Source organism: Diorhabda carinulata, chromosome 5 (assembly GCF_026250575.1).
Source record: "Diorhabda carinulata isolate Delta chromosome 5, icDioCari1.1, whole genome shotgun sequence".
In the NCBI taxonomy this organism is placed as follows: domain Eukaryota; kingdom Metazoa; phylum Arthropoda; class Insecta; order Coleoptera; family Chrysomelidae; genus Diorhabda; species Diorhabda carinulata.
This window is the reverse complement of record NC_079464.1, coordinates 10,573,850-10,594,837: the sequence shown is the minus strand read 5'-3', so window position 1 is coordinate 10,594,837 and position 20,988 is coordinate 10,573,850. Positions and strand designations below refer to the sequence as shown.

At 31.9% G+C, this 20,988-nt stretch overlaps 1 protein-coding gene across 1 annotated transcript in view; it reads left to right on the top strand.

Annotated features, from left to right (window-relative positions):
- Positions 1-20,988, top strand: part of LOC130894286 (uncharacterized) — a 462,711-nt gene that overhangs the window by 112,462 nt on the left and 329,261 nt on the right. The window contains exons 8-11 of the mRNA XM_057801000.1: positions 5,116-5,328; positions 13,411-13,623; positions 13,685-13,855; positions 13,936-14,088. Of these exons, the coding sequence (XP_057656983.1) occupies positions 5,116-5,328; positions 13,411-13,623; positions 13,685-13,855; positions 13,936-14,088 (750 nt within the window). The remainder of the gene's footprint in view (positions 1-5,115; positions 5,329-13,410; positions 13,624-13,684; positions 13,856-13,935; positions 14,089-20,988) is intronic.

Here is a 20,988-nt window from a genome sequence, read left to right as displayed (position 1 = left end):
CGTAGATCTATTTGTTAGTTTAAAAATTTCATACAAAGCATACCACGCTTTTATAACAGTGAGATCATCAGTAATTTTATTCTCATGCCCAGAATTATGTTTTGCTTTTTAGTTTGATTCTTGCTGCAAGCTTTTTTTTAGTTCTCAAAACTATGGTAAATTTAATCATCAGTATTGAGCAAAAATAGTGGTAAAATTTATTATTTGTATAAATTGATGAAGAACATACCATATTTAAAACATGGTTAGACTGGAGCACATAAAATCTCATGAGGATTTTATAGAATATTAGCTTTCAGGCTTCGAAGTTTCTTCTAGACAAGTTAACGAGTTAATATTGGAATAAGACGATGGTAGTCTTCCGGTATGTGATTTGTAAAAACAGGAAAATATGAGAAAGTTAATTTAACATGATTTGAAGTAAGGTTTGGAAATACTTTGAGCAGAATATATGCTTTTTCAATAGGGAATATGCACGTATTTTTTTATATTTCTAAATCATTTTTTACAAAGCTATAACTGGATTAAAAATATATGTCGAAAAGGTTAAAATAAGTTTTAGAATTATATTTAAAGTATTGTTTAATCTTGGCTGTATTTTTCGCAAGATTTGGATGACGCCAATTGCCATGTACAGTATTTGTTTACTACAATTAATTTATACACATTTTGGGTTATAATATCGATAAAAGTTATGGAAAAAGTTCAAAAAACTGTTCTAATGGGATTGCATTGTACTATAGTGTACAAACGAATCATGAGAAAACAAGAATAAAATGGTCTAAAATTAGGAGAAGAGATGTAGTATCTTATTAATCATGTTTGTATTGTTGCCAAGATCATTTTAATGCTTTTACTATTTCAACCTCAGCTAATGTGGAAACTTAATTAGATGCAAAATATGCAGTCATCATGAATGCATCCACTTTCGGTGAAGTGTCTGATTTTACTTTCACAAAACCACTCTCAGTCATCGTCGTAAATGATTATTAATGCCAGAAGAATAATCAGAATCTACAAACACTACAACAAACACAAAAATAAACAGGGATTTTCTTCCACACACAACCAAAGCCCTGCTTAGACCTCGATAAATCCAGGATGTGTCATTTTACATTTTTTTATTTTACACTTTTTTAATGATCATTTCATACAATAGAGAAAAAAATTGACATTCTGACAAAAAATAATCGAGTGAATTGAAATTACAAGCATATTACCTATTGTAGACAAGGACACCGTATCAAAATAAATTTAAACCATAAACAAGTGCGTGCAAATGCTCGAAATGCACAAAAATGAGAAACTTTGAATAAAATTATTGTCATCTTGAACGAAACTTTTGTCTCTACTTATAGTATAGATAAAAGTTCTGTGAGTGTAGTTATGAAATTTGTTTTCTTGCTATATACATTTCCCGTTTTTCATCTAATGTGATATGATGATTTATACTTCCTACCTTCCCTTGATATTCGTTGTTCCTGAAACCCTTTTACTTTCCTGGAGTTACTCTAGATTTGTATTTCAATATTTCGTGTAATACTTGGCAGATAATCCAACTACTCACCGTTTGCATGGGTTCCGCTCTAAAGTTTTTGGAATATTATACCATATACATTATGATTTAACACATTGCTACTAAAAAAATAAATCGATAACTACAAAATTTTGTGTTTTATAATTTTAACTGTCTATTACACATATATAGTCTCTATTTACGCGGAAAATTGAACGCTATTGCAGTTATAATTGAAAATGTGCACTTTCATTGTAATGTGGAAAAATATATAAATAGAGTTGTAGAAGTATCAGTTGACATTCGATCCATTTCACATTCAAATTATTAGATAATCCCACTAGCAGCTCTATTTTCACATAAATGAGGGTTTTCTATCTATACCTTTTCTCTCATTCGTGTTGATTGATTAGATGTCCAGCACATACATCCTAAACTTTTATTCAAATTGGAATGCATTATATAAACTAAATTACCTCGGAAACGACGTACAAGAATTTTGAAAATTTTGTTTTCAAGTCATTTTCTAATATGATCGATATTATAATGGTAATTACATTGATGTGAGATTTTTAGCTTATTTTCAAGATACGATGAACTTTGTCATTTAATATGACTGGACCTGTATATTTTTGTTTTGAATTCTTTTTGAAATGCATTGTTACTATAATCTGGCCGGTCGGTAGTGAGAGTAATAAAAACGCGTGATCGGCTCATGGGATGCTAGTGGTACCTTTTATAACGATTCGTATTGGCTGAAGCAATGTCTGAGAAAGTCAAGTTCACACAGCTGCACGTTAAATTTATATTATTATTATTATATTCTAAAAATTTTATAGACTATCCTCTATTTTAAAATAAATTTTATTGTTAAATGTGGCTGTGATATTCATGGAACTAAATTTAATCTGTCTATTTACGTTATTCAATCTGAAGAACAATCATTTCTAAACGCGTCATTGCTTTAATACTTTTAGAATTTTGACAAAATGCATCTGAGGATACAAAGCATAATAAATATTTATTATTTATAAAAACTGGAGCGATTTTCCTCATTGCAACCAAGTTATGTTTCAATCCAAGAAAACGGGTGACTATCATGAGGAGATGAACTCAGATAGGTTCGAGGGTTGATTTAAGGGAATTTTAAATAAACTTGAGGACGGATCAGTCATTGTAATGGACAATGCATCCTACCATTCCAGAAAACTAGACCAGTGTCCCACAAGTTCCACAAGAAAAGCGGACATACAACAGTGGTTAAGGGAACGAAATATTAATTTTGAAAACAATATGGTGCGGGCAGAACTATTGGCATTGGTTAAAGAGAATCGGCCATTAGTCCAAAGATATGTCGTTGATGAGATGGCCAAAGAGAAAAATAAAATTGTTTTACGATTGCCACCTTACCATTGTGAATTCAACCTAATTGAACTCATAGGGGCACAAATAGAGGGTGAGGTGGCAAGGAAAAACACAACATTTAAAATTAGTGGTGTCCAAACTTTATTTACTAAAGCTTTAAATAATGTTACTCAAACCAATTGGAGTAAGGCAATCCAACATGTCCGCTTTTTTCGAAATAAAATGTGGGACATTGATAATTTAATGGAAAAACAAGTGGAACCTCTAATAATAAATTTAAGAGCTGATTCGTCCTCGTCGGAATCAAATTCCGATTTAGATTAAAACAAAAATTCATCCGCCCTTATATCTATCCCTCTCAACCACCTTTTTTGAAAACAAAGAATTTATTCAGGAAAGGACCTTGTGTTGTTTATAAAGATTATTATTATTTATATCGTTTTGTATGAATTTACTTTATAACCTTTGATACGTATTTGAATAAAACATATAGCACGACATTTCTTTCTTAGATATTACTTTACAGTATTAGGTACCCTTACATTTTTATTTAATATACCATAAATTTGAAAAACCGTCTAACTATTTAAGGTTAGGGAAAACAAAATTACGATTAAAATAATAATTATATATATTTATAGATACTTTTAAAAAAATCAAGGCAACGTGTGAAATATGTAGTAGTTAACTAAGTGAACGAAAATTTTAATGTATGAATGCTATGCAATTAATAAATAAAAGTATTATTTATATGATATGATATTAAAATAAAGTATTTAAAATTCAAATAAAAATGTTAGTTTGAAAAAAGCATTTAAAATTCAATTCAAATTTGCCACTAAATATCTTTTAGTGTTGTGTATGGTGTGATTCAGGCTTACAATTTCTCTCTCATGCACTATGCACGTGATTACTCTCTGTAATGAGCGGCCAGATTATAGTTATAACTAAATTTGTAACCCAATAAGAAGATCGAAAAAAATTAAATATCAGTTGATTCCCTCAGACCAATATCCTTATCCTTCATGAGGTGTTAATTATTTGGAAAAACAATTAGTGACAAACTTATTTGGAAACTAGAACGAAGAAAATTGATAAAACCAGAACAGTGTGGATTTAGAAAACACAAAAGCACCATCGACAATATTATAGAACTAGAAACTGATATACATGAGGCTTTAGCGAGCAATCAGAAATGTATGGCTGTATTTTTTAACATAAACAAAGCCTTTGATACCGCATGGAGGTCTAACATATTAAAAACCCTGAAAGATTGAAACATAGATGAAACAGGCTTTTATACACAATTTTCGGAATAACAACAGAAGCTTTCGAGTTAGTATTATTGGATTAAGTGCCTTGTGTTCCTTAAAAAATATCTATACAAACAAAACTCTTGAACTGCGAATCAAAATTAATTTGCATCTACCACGAATCATAATGAAAATTAATGTTCAGGGGAATATGCGTGGCAAGGACTCAAAAATTATGGCAAATGAAAGATAGTATTAAATAGCGGCCGCGAATATGCAGTAATCGCCTAGAACAAGTCGTAATAACCAGACTAAGAATAGGTCACGAATATTTATTATGTAGAAGTAACAAACCTATGTGTACAACTTGTAGCCGAGAAATTAATGTCAAACATATACTTTTCGAATGTATATTTTAAACATCACAAAGGCTACAATGTAATCGTCCAAATGACATGAAAACCCTGCTAGGAAGAATTGCGACAGGAATAATATTTATACGTACCTGTTGAAAACTTATCTAATTAATAAGATTATTTTATCAAATCCGTCATGGATAATCGACATGGCTGAAGCGAGAAACTTGTAAAAAATATTTGCAATATCTTCGCCGCGCGAAATTCAAACGGTACCCTAACATTTAATTGGATACGGATATCTAAGATGCCATCTTTCCACTATGGGCATCTCGGACGGCCCCGAATACCGCTGGTCTATGGTTAAGAACAAAACTTCAGACCACGTCAGCCGTGAGTGCCTAGCATTCACATGGGCGAAGTTAAAGCCGTTAGGCAATCCTCATAGTTTGCCCGGTGACATCAAAAGGTTTATGCAACCAGCAAGTAATATTTCAATTTGTATTGTGTTCATTTCTATAGAGAAGAATTAGAAGAAGTTTTAGAGTTAGAGTTTTAATAACACTATATTCGAATTATAAATTAGTATACCACTCAACTAAAGTTGGTTCAATCTATTTTTCAGGTGAATGGAGTTTCTTTGATAGGCTTCACCAATCATCAAGCTGTCGAATTTTTACGCAACAGTGGTTTCAACGTGAAAATAAAATTAGAAAGGTATCTGCGTGGACCAAAATATGAACAGTTGCAACAAGCTATTAAGGCAAATGAACTTAGACCTCCTTCTCCACCTTCACCTACTTTAACTTCTTTACCGAAAGTGCCCTTGAGTATGGTGGTGAGTATGTTTTATTCAAATGCCAAATTTTAATTTTATAGTAGTGAGCAAAGTATATAATGTATTCATTATCGCTTAAGGTATATTCGTTTAGTTGCCTGATACGAATTGCCGTATATGACGTATGATTGAAATTTAATCCCACAGCGCCAGCCAAACTAGTATTGTACCAAATGTACTTGTATGACTGATAATGCCTCAAATATCCGGTCGTATTTACCCAAACACTTCATAATCTGGATAAACTCCAAGTCTCCATGCGTTAAATGAATTGTGACACTACTCTAGTCTTTTGTGCTTTTTTGATTATGACTGTTGTTTCTTTGTAAACTATTTTGTCCACTTTTTACCCAATGGTTACCCCTATTATGTTATAGTGCGTCCTCGTCATTGTCCAACGACATAAAATTATAACAAAAAGAAACTATACTATCCTGTAAAGTCTTAAAGAGCTCGACACTTGATTTTTAATTACTATTTTTTATTATTAAAACTTAGGAATTTACTTATAATTATAGCGATAAAAAAGGGAGAGGAAAATTTATACAATATATGATTCTATATAGCTTTTTCACTGAAATTACATCTAAATGTCTCCCTGTAGCATTATCATGCGAGTCCAGTTGACCTATGTTCCTGAATAAGGTGGTCCTTAAAAATTCAATTTTTGCGACGCCTTCTAACGATCTTCTTTTTCATAAAAACAAACTGGGAATTTTTTAATTCAAAATAACACCTGCCTCTATACGATCCAAGTTAATTTTTGGGTTTAATCATTCTTTCTCTGGAAGTATCTTATTAAATTTGATATAATTATTTTTTTGGGATTTGCAAATTGCTAACAACGAAACAACTTCAGTGTCATCATTTTAAGTTATGTATTTTAACTAAAAGCTTTGTAAGAAGCTTAATATACTCATTCAACCTCATGCTCCATATTTTCTACTTTCTACTTTTCATTAAAATGCCTTGAAAAAATACCAGATGAAACTGATTTATCAGAAAGTAGTAATGACTGAGTTTCTAAGAAGGCTGTAGTATCTCGTGCAGTTAGTCCAAAAATACTTGAGAAACGGTTAGAAGAGTTTGTTGATGTAACTTCCAATTTTTTTCCATAAACTTGGACTAAATACAAGCTGGTTATATCAAAATTGTGAGAACTAGTTAGAAAACTCTAATTATCAAGACTATTTGGCTGCTGTCAGTAGTGAAAGATGTTGTAGAGCGAGAGGTTAATAAACTAATGCAAGAGTACAATGATTTGTATACAAAAGAGGAAGGTCAGAAAGAATTTCATATTTAAATCTTAGATGAATATAGAAGAAAAGGCATTAAAAGTACGAAAAAAATGTTTTTATTTTTTTATTCAATAATCTAAATGCTCTAGGAAAATTTTTTAATTTAGTTTTTGTTTATTGTTATTTTGATCATATATTGTTATTTTTATAGGTTTGAGCTCTATAATTTTTTATATTTCAAATAAAAATGTATTGTTCCTGAAAAATTCCCAAAAAGATTGTGTATAGGCATTTTATGTTTTGAATTAAAAAAAAATAGTTCCAGTGTTTGTCCATCAAAAAGAAACTTCTTAAAGAGCGTCTTCAAAATTTAATTTTTAACGACCAGACGACCGATAAATATAAATTTTCAAAAGTATAGAGCTTTTAACAGAATTAAGTAGCAATACAGTAGATATGTGAAAAGAAAGCATACGGAAAGACCAAAAACACAAGGAAGTAGGGGTTTGGAATCTAGCATCCAGTTATTCATAGATGGTATTTCTCACACTTAAATTAATTTGATGGAATGTAAAATTATGCTTTTGACTTAACGAATGGCGAATATTCTTTGCTGATATTCCATATCACTTGGAAGGAGAGTATATTTTTATAGTTTCTATGTATTCTTCTCATATAAAAAGTAAGCACAAGAAGATAAACCCTATTCCACTAGAGTAGTTCGATTGATGCCACAGATTTGCAGTGCCCCAAAGAAAGGAGTCCCAATAAATTGATATTCTGGGCGTCTGCATGCAAAATTGATGTTCATGCGCCACGTCTGCTTGTAGAGAAGTCTTGTTAATTCTGCCCTATGGATAAGGGATAAGAGGATTAGGATCTGTTGCATAGTATGAAGCTTTTTGGTCTTAAATAAGGCTTCAAGTCTTTGTTAAGATGCCTTAGCTAATTCGGCCACGTGACTGTGTCACAACATATTTCTCCCAACCTTAACACCCAACAAACGAATTTGTGGTGGTGATGATATTTTATGTCCAGACGGTATCAAATTCTTAGCCACAGTGTCTTCTTTGTAAAAACATCAGCCTGGGTCTTTATTGCATTAAATTCAACCAAATTTCCCCCATCCCACTTCAGAATGTTTTCAAGATCGGTATTGATAGTGGTTAGGTTAGGTTGCTGCCTACGAGTCTTAGCCCACTTTGTTGAGATGGCTGACAAGATGCATTCCTGGAGAACACAAGCGTTGAACTTAAACCTTTCTTGGGTCTATCCATCGAACTGGATCTTATAACTTAACATGGAAATTTAAGTTAAAATTATGATTAATTGCTTCTTTCTGATATTTTAAAAAATCCTTTCCATTAAATAATCAAGATACTTTTAAATGATCTTTGCTTAGTTTGAAAACTAAATAAAAAATTACTTGTGTGAAACATTGCATATGTAAAAATTAGTTAAGACAACCAGGTGCAGTTTCCGAACCTGCAGAAACTTTCCTCTCGATTGAAGTCTCCTCCATTATACATTTGCTAAGGTTTCTTCTCATGGGTTTTAAAATATTTTTCAAATCATTGAAATATTCTACTATAACTGCATTATCAGCAATTTTTCCTTAAACAGCTAATTCTCGTATTCCATTACATACTTTCACCCAGCATAGCCCACCAGAAGGTGTCGAAATGTTTTGGGGTAGCCTAGCACACCCATGTCCTGATATTGGAACCTCTTCCAATCTTTTTTCCAGGAACTACCTGGCCATAATATTATCAAGCTTTCAAACTTTTTTCTTTTTAATATAACATAATATGTTGTGTTTTAAAGCTACCATTTTTTTCTCAATAGTTGAAACATTGAGTTTACGCTTTATATTAGAGCCGGTATACTGCATTTTGTTCTCCCGTTCACTTCACATGACCAAGATTCATACATATTTGGAGTATTGCATGAAAACTTGGAGCTCAGCTCCCAAGCATACCCTAAGAATGCTGGACTCAATGCAAAAGAGAGCAATTAACTTATTGATGATTCAAACTTAAGCATAGGAGAAAGATTGCTAACCTAATTTATCGATACTACCACGGCAGATATTTTGCCGAGTTATCCAACGTGACCACACCTAGAGCAGTATTCGTAAGACTCATGAACACCGAGTTTCCTGCCAACGTCGAGAACGTCATTTTATTGGGTCTCCTTTCTTTAGGGAACTGCAAGTCTGTGGAATTAGATATAAATGCACATCTTTGCCGAATACTACATAAGTTCAAGATCAATATCCTCAGGCATCTCCACACTGCAAGCACCTAGTGTAATAGAATTTATCCTCTTGTGTTTGCTTCTTACATAAAAATACATTTTTCAATAATGTTTATCTATTTCCGTCTCGCTTTGCTTCCATCCATTTCAGATTCCTTGACCAATGCATATCTTTATTCCAAACCTTCCAGTACATATATTGTTTTAAGTCAGTCTTAGGTCGACGTCTACTTCTGTTTATTCTGTACATGCGGTAATTTTGCCGTCTACTTCTCAGAGTTTTCTCAGAAATTCAACATTAAATCTAAACCCTTTGAATATATGGGAAGATTGACAAAATTCCAGCCGAAAAGATGAACAGTAACATATTGCGAGAAAACTTATATCTACATCTCCCACACTTCCTCACTCTTTATGTGAGAAAGACAAAAATCTCCATTATTGGAAGGAAGACAACGTTCCCATCATTTTACACACTGGCGGTGCATAAGACTCATAACAAATACATTAATCATAACATCCTGAAGTGAATCAGATAATTACTATGCCGAAATGAACTTTCAAAATTCTACAAAGGTTGAAAACAAATTCATTCTTAATGCTGAAAAGAAGGAATATCACTGGAAGCCAATACCTCCTAAAATGTATAGATTGATTCTTTTTCAAGTTTTGCATGGAAAAAAGCAATGGAGCCAATGAATTGGAAGCGTGGTTATGTTAATTGAACTCATAAATCAGATTATGAAGGGTAAGACCTTTTTGTAGCACCGAATTTCTGTCTTCTGTGGTAGAAAATCTTTGCTCGTGATTTCATTTTCCATTTTGACTTAACAGCCACACAGAACGCTTGTTTTGGTTAATGATGAAATTAACCGCAAAAATCTTACATATCGTCGAACCAGATGAAATATCTATTGTATGTGATATTTGCATCTTTTTCAACATGTCAAGTCGTGTTTAGTAAATTATGTTGTGCATTTAACAGATTTTTGTAATGATTCCATTTATTAATTATATCATAGAACTCTTTGAATATTGATACATGTTTCCTCGTATTAAAATCAAATTTTTTCGATTCTATGAAATTAGCGAATAAAGCGTGTTTATGGCAATTTTCTACCTTAGTTTTTAGGAAAAATTGAAAAGTAATTCGTGTAGGGTGTCGGAGAAGTATAGTATGGAACACTTATAGAAACTGGATATTTCATACCTTCGTCACTCATATTTCCAGACTAGTTGGTCTGTTTTTTCTACTTGCTACAATTCAGATTCTTCTGCTGTTCCAATATACTTCTTATAAAGGTACTACTCTATGGTTATGCCAAATTCTTTTAATAGTACTTTCTCTCCACTACATACCTACCGTGACTCTTGTGTACTCTTTTGCATCTATAATTGAAGAACTTTTTTATTATTTTATACTGTGTTTTAACTAAATGATGATTTTTATGAGCATTCAGACTCCATATATAGATACAAAAATGTTGTAACAAATAACGAAACATACAAATAAGTTATTACTTTCTGTGTAAGTCAGTAATTTTGCAATCATATTAGAAATGAGTATGAATGACTTCTCTGTCATGGACCCTTTCTCATTGAGATATTAATAATGGAACTAGAAAGTGAGTGAATAGCTATCATATTCAAGAACTTGCGACCTAGTTACCTCTAGAAATAAGCGGGAAGGTAGACTTCAGAAACGAGAGGTGTATGGATTTTCACACTGACTACAAGTGCTAGTTTCAAAGAATATATTTATAATAAATATATAGGTGCAATAACAGATTGAGTGATAAATTTTCGAAATATTCTCTTCTTTGAATTTTATAAAAAGTGATTTATATATATATATATACATAAAAAAATTAAAAAGAATTGAAACTTTTACTGATCCTTAAAAACCAAATGTGATTTTATTTTTAAATCCCGACTATGCGTGAATTATTTGAGACAAAGATCTTGTGTAATATTCATCATATTACTAATCATCTGAATAATAAACCAAATATTTGATATTATCACTAATTTTGAAAAGTTGAAGAACAAAAAGCCGTGGGAAGCATAGCTCCATCACGAAAGTCGAATTTTTCGTCGAATGAAGAATTTAACTAATACACAAACAAATCTTTCCATAAAATGAATTTCTTGGAAATGATATCAATTCTCAATCTTATTTTTTTATATGGAAAATTTGCTATTACTCAATAACTTTTCTTTTCACAAGTTCTCGAATGAAAATTCATAATTTCAATAGACCCGGTGGTCTCGAACCCTCTTGTTCAATTCCAATTGACAACAAAGAAAAAATTGTCATAATGACAAGAAATTTCGAAAATGGGAAGTAAAAAAAATCACCGTAGCAACGATCATACTCGTATTCATTAAATAGGAGGCGGTCCAGTTCAACAATTACAACGATCAAAATGATTTCGGGCGTTTTGTGCTAGAAGAACTGAAGAAGAAAACTTTGAACTTGAGAAAGACAATTCTTCAACATCACCCCTGCTTGCATGAGAAGTTCGAACCCTCTAGTTAAACTTTTTCAGTCGCTTTTCGTTTGACCTGCAGAGGTGAGCAAAGGTCAAAAACCACTACAGACATTCGAAAAACCATCATAATCGTGTTGAGGAGGTCTCAAAACATGGGAAAAATGATGTGCCCCTCATTTTCCTTCTAGTCATGCCTACCGTAATAGTCTAATTTTTCCTTGAAAAATTCGACTAATAACAATAGATTAATATCAAAACTAAAAATATAACTAAAACAAGAGGTTCATTGAATAATATAAACATCTCAAAATTTTAAATGTAGAAAAATCTAATAAAACTTTCATGGAATCAGAAGATTGTGATAAAAAATAATGTAATTATCAAATTATAAGACAACTTACAAACAAGTTAAACAGAACCCTACGAATTCATATCAAAAATAAAATAATCTCATTTGATCTGGGAAGAGCAACTTTCTATCTCGTCTTCAGATACAAAGAAATTAGAAACCCCTAAAATATATGGTCAACCACAACTGCACAAATTTGACATACCTCATCGACGAAAGTAGCACTGAGATTTCAAATAAAAAATGAAAAACATAAAAATTCCTGACAAATATGTACTAATTTCCATGAAATTCGTTTAGTAACAAATATTTCAATTACAACTGTCAAATATAGATTAATGAGCAAATAGGATTACATCCAGAAATATGCAGACATTCCTCAAACCTAATTTATCAAAGTTATCACTTACAACACGATTCCACCAATTGGAAATGAAAATGTATGAACAAATTGATCGTTGCTCTATCGGAACATCCATATCAAGTTTTAGAAATGGAGGATCTCGAAGAACCTGTCTTAAGTGAACAGTGACTGCATATTACCACTCAAGTTTACCAATAATCTGTCGTTAATGGAAATTGGTACCTTTTGATAATTGTTTTTTACGCTTCAATAAAAAAGTGTCATAATGCGTTGCTTAGAATATAACAGCTTTCAACTTATTTTAGTGAATATGATTCTGAAAACAATGTTTACACTATCACTGACTGACGCGCCCTTCGATAACCAAGTTATCGTCCGCAGAGTTTACCTTCAGTCTATGAAGAGGATAACTTGATTATTGAAACGCGCGTCAGACAGTGTAATTGTGAGTGTTAATGTAGTGGTATCAGTAAACAGTGTGCTCAGTATGGATATCGCGAACGGTTTCAGAAATTCCAACTAATTTAATACAATTTCTAATCACAAAGCCCATAATACACTCGAAATATTTTACTAAACACCTAGTTCTAATATATTCTACCAAAAACTTAATTGTTGCTTTCATTACAACTCATTTGAATAGATAGGGATATTATTTTTTGTGTTAGGGCGTGATTTATTTTTATAAAAAAATTGACAAGAAACTGGAAGCTTTCATAAGACGTTATGGATTTCGTAAATATTTCTTAAACAAGTCCAATAAATACGAAATAAAAAAATTTGCTCTTTTTGAGTCCAAAACTTATTAAACATGTAATTTAGAAGTTCATGTTGGTAGAAAACTACAGGGGCCATTTGAAATTCATAACTCTCCTGGTAACTTAGTTAAAAGGATGTCTGGGCCTATTCGGTGAACTAGTAGAAATCAAAACGTCCAGAAAAATCGTCAATGTTTGCTTTGCCGTAAAAATTGCTCATTGGTTTCATACATACCAAAGCCAAAACAAAAAATTTTGCTGGTCTCAAGTATGCACTGCGATGGTTATAAAGAAACAGGAACAAAGAAATGATTATAATGTATAACGCAACAAAAGGTGGAGTGGACATGATAGACAAACTTTGTTTTGTTTAAAACTGTGCCAGAAAAACAAAAAGGTGATCCATGGTAATTTACCACTCAAGCTCTTAATCATGCAGATAAATAAAAAATGTTGATATTGTAAAATTATCGTTTTAATAAATAATTATTGAATTTTCCCGAAATAATCTTTATCTTTGTTTGTAATACCTAAATGATATTTAATTTGCCATAAGTCCGCGGTGACCACTCGTGTCAATATAAAGCACGACTTCTGTAGAGTTAAAAAATGTTCCTAATTCTAGCAAATGGATTATCTTAGTATCGAGCCGGACGGAGAATCACGAACGAGTTTTGAGTTTGATTCCGCTATTCTATTGGAGACGATGAACATCGCAGAAGAGGAAAAAGAAATTTTGATAGGGGGCGAAATACGATCGTTCCAATTCAAAATAGAAAGTCATGAAATTATTCACGAAAAATGGAAAAATAAGTTTGAGGATGATGTTGAAATTGTGGTAAGACAGTTTTTGGAATCATCTTTCCAATCCAATCATTATCATTTGATTATTTATATAGATTGCGCAAATGAAAAAAGAACCTACTAGTGGCTTAGGTATAAGCTTAGAAGGAACTGTAGATGTAGAAGATGGACAAGAAGTTCGACCACATCATTATATTAGAAACATTCTACCAGACGGTCCTGTCGGTCAAAATGGAATTCTGCAATCTGGAGATGAATTGTTAGAGGTAATGCAAATTTATTTTATTTTGTTTGTTTTTACAAACCTTCACCTATTCGATAAAGATTATTGTATCGTGAATTACAGGTTAATGGTATTCAACTGCTAGGATTGAATCATCTTGAAGTTGTAACGATACTTAAACAACTGCCGTCTGTTGTCAGCATCGTTTGTGCTCGGTATCCAGTACATACTCGAATAATTGATACCTCGCAGCATCCGGAAGCTTTTAGAGCAAGGGTAAATATATAAACAAATTATTCATAAAATAATAAGTTTTCATGAATCTTGATAGATTTATAATACTTTTTTACAAAGAGTGTTAATATAGTATGCTGTGGTATCCCATCTGAATTTATTTGGAGCGATTTTGAGCTAAAGAGAATAATTTTTAGAAAAATCAAGGATAGATCATGTTTTATCATAAGTATATTGGATGTGTGTCTAAACTTATTCCAAATTTATATCGTGATATAACTTGTTATTGCAATAATAAATAAGAAAAAGCAAAATTGGGAACTGGAATTAATGCTTTACACAAATCAGAATAAAATATACTTATAGGAAAAAGGAATAATTGTATTCTCAACGTTTAATAAGTTGCTTATTATCAAGACAGTCAGAATCATCTGAAATAGAATCATAATTTGTTTTATAATAGCTCAGCAAACAGTAAAGCCACATATATATCCTCTTTTCTCAATAACATTTTCGACACGATATACCTTGCTAAATCTCTTGTTGATCCCCTGTCGTAACTTTTGCTATATTTTCTACAACCTCTTTATTTTAGTGCCTGATTTTATTTACAAGATTCTGATTTTATGTGTGCCACATAAACTCTGTAGGGTGAAATATGCAATAGTATGAAGATAGTTTCAGAAGGATGTGACGGATTGATTTGACCTTGTTTTTTGAATAGTTGATATAATATATTTTTTTAAATCTAAACTTTTCATAATTACAAGCAAATCTCTTACAATTTTTTTATCTTTCAATTAATATCAGTTGCAAGAAGAGATGTATTAGTTCCAGTCATAAATGGAATTATTTCAGCTTATTCACTGCTACTATTTCAAAGCAGAACCACTTGAACACTAATTATATTTTTTTTACTTTGATTCGTCGTTTGTTTGTGAATGAATCTGTCGTCTTGCAACACATTTATTATTTGTATTTTGAGGTACTTAAATACCTAAAATCTTTTTCAAACTTGAAACACTTGGTAAAGGTTTATGCCTTCTTCTTAATATTCTATTTTGATTAAAAAGTTCACTTCGGCCATGATGATTAATTAGAATAAGCACTATAACTTCCACGTGAAAATGAATACTTTTTGCACAAATACATACTTCTGATCCTTGATATTAAGCCTTTCACATTTATCATTTAATATAAATATGTTTAGAATCAGATATTTAACTTTACTTAACTGACGCATAGAAAGATAAGAATGTACAAAAATTTTATTTTTATATGATGTTATTTGTACTTCTGTCTACTGTAATTATTCAACATTTAATAACATGACAGTCGAACCATATTTCTTCAAGAAATAATGGGTGTATTAAAACGTGTTTTTATTTTACTCAAATAATTTTGTCAGCCTTGTACTATAGTTGATAATTCGATAATTTCCTTGCGTTTATGAACTTTATTGTAATTGAAACTACAACTCATTAGAGCTTGACATATTGTCTCTGCGCTTTTATAAGTATAATCTCGATAATTAGCTGTAGAACTTTCAATGTCGCAACCCTGTTGTCCTTTTATAAATTAGGAATTGTTTTACTTAGTTTTGTCAAAATTTGAGAGCTTTGCTTTCCACGTTTTCCTATTTTGCAGTTCTCACTACAATTAATTGATCATATTGATGCAATCCAATATATTTGAAAGGACATGTTTGGTGGAATTGGACAATCTATTTATTTAAATTTTGATTTGAAAATTATTAATAAATAACCGACTCTAGTATGGAGTGAAGTTATCACTTAAACAAGAAGAAAATTGAAATTGAGACCAAGAATATATTATAAAACTTAATAAGAGTATGTGTTCTTATGAAAACACATGTATATTCTTTTTTTCAAAGAATTCATTAATCTTCTGAACGGTTGATGATCAGCAATGAAGTCATTAAAGCGCCGTTGAATTCTGTCTTCAATTTCTTCACGTGATTTTGTAATCTAAAGGATTAAAACCGCATGAATCGGAGTTTGATCACCTATACCAATCAATCGATTCCGAAAATGATTACAATGATTACTCAACAAATTACATCATAGTGCAGTGGAGATCCATATTGCAGAAGAATGGAGATCTTCTCTCGATTTTCTTAAAATCAAGCCCCTAATTCAATTTCCAGGTATAATGTGATAACCTATAATAAACTTGTGAGTTGCTGCCCACCCTTTAACTCTTAATGATTGTTAGTAATGTGATAATGTCATCCTTTTGACTTGCGAATTGTCATCACACCCGTAGTGTGCATTATAGGAGTTGAAGATCTTATCCTGTAAAGGTTATGTCGTCTGTAAAAATAATACATATAAAAAATTAGATCAAAGACTATCTAGTTTAGTAATGTTTGACAAAAATTCATTCTAACCGATAGATCTCACCAGAGCTTTTAGACTTGTTTGTAATGGTAAGGATGTAGCTGCTGCTCTTTAAGTATCTTCCAAGTACTTGAAGCAGAAGCATTTATTTCTCTTACCATATTACTCACACTAACTAGTGGGCTTGGATCAACTACATTCCCAATTTCTCGATAAGTCGTTGAAAAGTATTCATATTTATAACACGTAACATATACGTTACAGTTACATAGCAGTGTATTCAACATTTGAGTACACCTTTTGATTGACAAAATTTTACAAATTTTACAAATAACTAGGTCAGAAAAATCTAATTATTGTTGGTTTTGCAGAGGAAACAGTTTGAGTTCGTTGGACTCAACGCGCTAAGCTGCAGTATTTGATAAAAGTTCACTTCAAATATTGTATGCCTATTGATTGTGCATATGCTTTATTAATAATAAAAGTAAATGGTAATGTAATGAAAAATTTATTAAGATAACACTAAGTTTATAATACTAGGTACAAAGAATACAAGATATAATTTTAATGTTTCTGTTCGTTTGATATGAGAATGTTCGCTACAAATGCTTTTCTTGCAATTCGTGCAAATTTGTTTCTGCACTCCACCTTTTTTGGGCGGACACATATGACACCTTTTTTTACGAGGCGGTGAAGAGTTTACACTCCTTGATGTATTTGATTGGTCTTGCGTTTCTGAAAAAATCGCTTCATTGTTGCTTTGATTTCCTTTGTTAGTCCAAAACTTTTTCTTCTGCGTATTTTAGTAATATTAGTCCTTTTGCTAGAGACACAAGAAATAGGCATCTTTTCTCATGCTTCTGAGAATTCCATTCAGAATGTAGGTTTGTCCATATCACATAAACGATCTAACTATTCAAAAAAATGCGAAAGGCCAACGGTTTGTGCGTCTTTTACACATGTATTCGTGAACCATCTGGTCTAATGTGTCCACGCCACCGCCTTTGGTTTTGTTATATTCTAGAATAATTCGAGGTTTATTTTTCACATCACTGAGTTCTTTGGTGAAAAGCATTGTCGTCAACAAAATTACGCTTTTTCGAGGTTTTGGTACGTACGATACCAGTGTTGCTAAACTTGCTAAATCCAAAAATCGAAGATTCTACTTCACGATCCTTACATGGTTGAAACTCTTGGGGGACGAATCTTTTGTTCTTTTTTACTGTTCCTATCATGGTGAGTCCAATTGAAAGCAAACTATGTGCTAACGATAAATCAGTAAAATGATTGTCGAATGTCACATTTCTGTTTGTTTTCTGGTAGAGCTCAGTCTGTGACTCAACTATTTTTTTTCCCAGTTCTTGTGTAATAGTGTTTCCTTCTTTTCCGCAATAAGAAATACCGTTTAGTGGATGAGAAGTATCCGAATCACATATCCACTAGATCTTCATGCCATATTTATCCGGTTTCGACAGCATATATTGTTTGGACGGGGAGCGTCCTCTGTAAGGATCTAATTGTTCATCGACAGTTACATTGACACCCAGCAAATAATAATTTTTCAAATTTTTATTTATTTCGTTCCATATGTCGCGGATTGCGGCGAGCTTGTCATTTTCACGGCGTTGGGAAATGGTTTCTTCATTATCAAATCTTATAAATCGTAAAAAAGATTTGAATCAATTCAAACCCATAGTTGTTGGAAAGATTTCGGCCCATAAATAGGATTCCATAAAACATCATAACTTGTGTTGTTGAATTTCAAATGACCGGCAGTGGACAACACTCCAAAAAATGTATACATCTCTATCTTACCACAACATTTCCATTTTGCATCAGGGGATACGACTCAAGTTGCTTCCGAATTTGTAAAATTGACTATTTTTTCTACGACTTAATTTGTCATATACAAGTGAAAACAGTCAACTGGTTCTTCTAATAGTTTACCTGGTGGAAGACGCACCTTATGTAATTGAGTCGTAATTATATTACAAGCCCTTTTGCGCCCAGTACGATCAGGCTCATGTGACCATTCCGTTCCGTCTTTACTAGTAAAAACTAGTGATGGTATTTCATTAGTCACATTTTCAATTTCCTCATTGTCGTCATGCTGAATGTCAAGTTCTTCGCTTGCTACAGATACATTATCGTCTTCTGATTCAGATTCCCAGTCAGAATAATTGATGTCATAGACAAATTTTCAATAATTTCTTGAAGTTCTCTGTCAGACATCTCCTTATTGCTCATTATCCAAATATTTGTAAATATTCAACTAGAACTATAAGTAAAAATTTTATTTACCAGAACTGTGTAGAATATATGACTTACCAGGATATAATAATTGAAGAGAGAGTAATTCAGATAAACTCGCAAGAGCAGCGGTATGAAAGAAGATGCAAAGTAACACTAGCTAACACGATGTGACAAGTGATGCTAAAAATAGCATGACGGATGCATTATGGGACAGGGACATGCGCACTGATGCTCTCATCGCGTGTAACATTCATAGAAACTATCCGGAGTCTGCCGGGTTGTGTCCGAAAAACAACTAATAATTTTTTTATGCATACAAAAAGTATAAATTTTTCATGCATGATTACGTATGGCCATGTAATCTATTTGACGGAATGAATAATTCTACACTACTATCTGAAGGCCAGGGGCGACTCTTGCCCAATGGTTAACAATCCGTAACTTTTACAGAGAACAAGCTGTGCAATCTAAAGATGACAAAGATAAATTCTTCCCAATAGGTGGATTGGTCGGGGAGGTCCATTTACATGACCACCACTCTCCCCTAATATAAATAAGATGGATTCATTTTTTTGGGAATATCTTAAAAGCTTGGTATATGCAACACCCGTAAACACAAGGAACGAAATGATCGATAAAATAAACATCCGTTGTGACGCTATAAAGTAGAATCTTGAAGTACTCTTCCAAACTGAAACAAATACGAGTATTCTCCTCCGTAAGTGTGTAGAAATTCCAGGTCTCCATCTTGAACATTAATTATAGTTTTTTTTTTGTTTTTATCTCATAAGTTGTAGACAAACTAAAAATTTTTTCTACATTTCAATTTTTTCCTTACGTAAGTAACATGATGTTCGACAGTATGCAGTTGAAATGGAAATATTTGATTGTGTTTTAAGTATTCTCAATAAGCAGAGACAATTTATGATAATTTTTTTTAGAATGTCTATAGCGAACGGTTTCCTTGGCATGTACAACTATCTAAAAACTTCTAAACCATAAATTTTATCAGTTAAACAAAGAGTAAGTACCTTTTTGTTAAAAAATCGATTGAAAAATTCGTTTTTGCTATATTTAGATTGTACAGGTTGTCTCTGTAAAAGTGACAAGTTAACCATTTGGAATGAGCCTTCCCTGGCCTCCTGATATTAGTGTAGAATTGTTTATTCCGTCAAACACACTACATAAACATACGTAATCATCCATTAAAAAGTCATAGGGGTCGAATATTTAATTCAAAAAATATACTCAAATATAAGTTTTTATCTCGCAACTATAAAGGCCTATATTTCAGAAACGAGGGGTCGTATGAATTTCTTTATGTCACAGCATTATTTTCACATCATCTACTCACTCCCGATTTTTTTGCATCAACGTACTTCAAAACTATTGCAACCTTCAGCTGCAACTCTAGTCTCAATTGAGTTTTATTGCATTGCATTTTCATTTAGAAATTGTAAATTGTTTCTCGTATTGTCTTGTTTTTATTCCACCATGTGTTCTCTGATTCTACATTATTCTACATTACATTATCAAATTCAAAAGATTGAATGGTGGTGAAACTGAAGGATTTTACGACCTGCCAAAAGTTGGAGAAGTCAAAACTCACAACTTACACATAAGTTGTGAGCTTTGAAACAACTTTTTTAAAAAGTAATGATTTCTTATTGAATTCCAATAATTGTTATCACGATGACAAAGTTTCTAATTGAAGCATTTAAACATTTGAGTTCGACAAAATGACTCGCTGAAGAAGGATATTGTTATTGCATCAAGTAAATTAGAAAGTGAGGTTTTGATGAGTTGAAAAACTATTTTCTGTTATAGGAAACTTATCTCAAGTTTTTTTCGATTGATAAAATATCACAATTGAATAAAATTGTGCGAGAATACATCAAACAAACATAAATAGATATTTCATTTAAGATTCTCTTCTGGAACTTTTTGATTATATATTATCTAGACTCTAGAGTATATTCTATTCACGTTTGTAGAATTTGCTATATAGATATAATATATGTGTTTACAAAAACCGTTACTTACTAATGAATTATGTCCCTGACGCTATATTTTGCTCAACATCGAGTTTGTTCTACTTTTCATTTATTTGAGCTCAAAGATTGTGTACTTTTCACTAAATTGTAGAATTGGTTGCTTCATTCTTCCATTTCTTTATTGGCAGGGTTCAACTCTTTCCAAGTTTTTAATGATCTTGCAGTACAATTTTATATTCGAGTAGGTAATCTTCCCAAGTCAATCGCTATTATTCAGCTAAAGTTTAGAGTATTTTACATTATGCAACATATTTGATGATACTTTCAAACAAAAA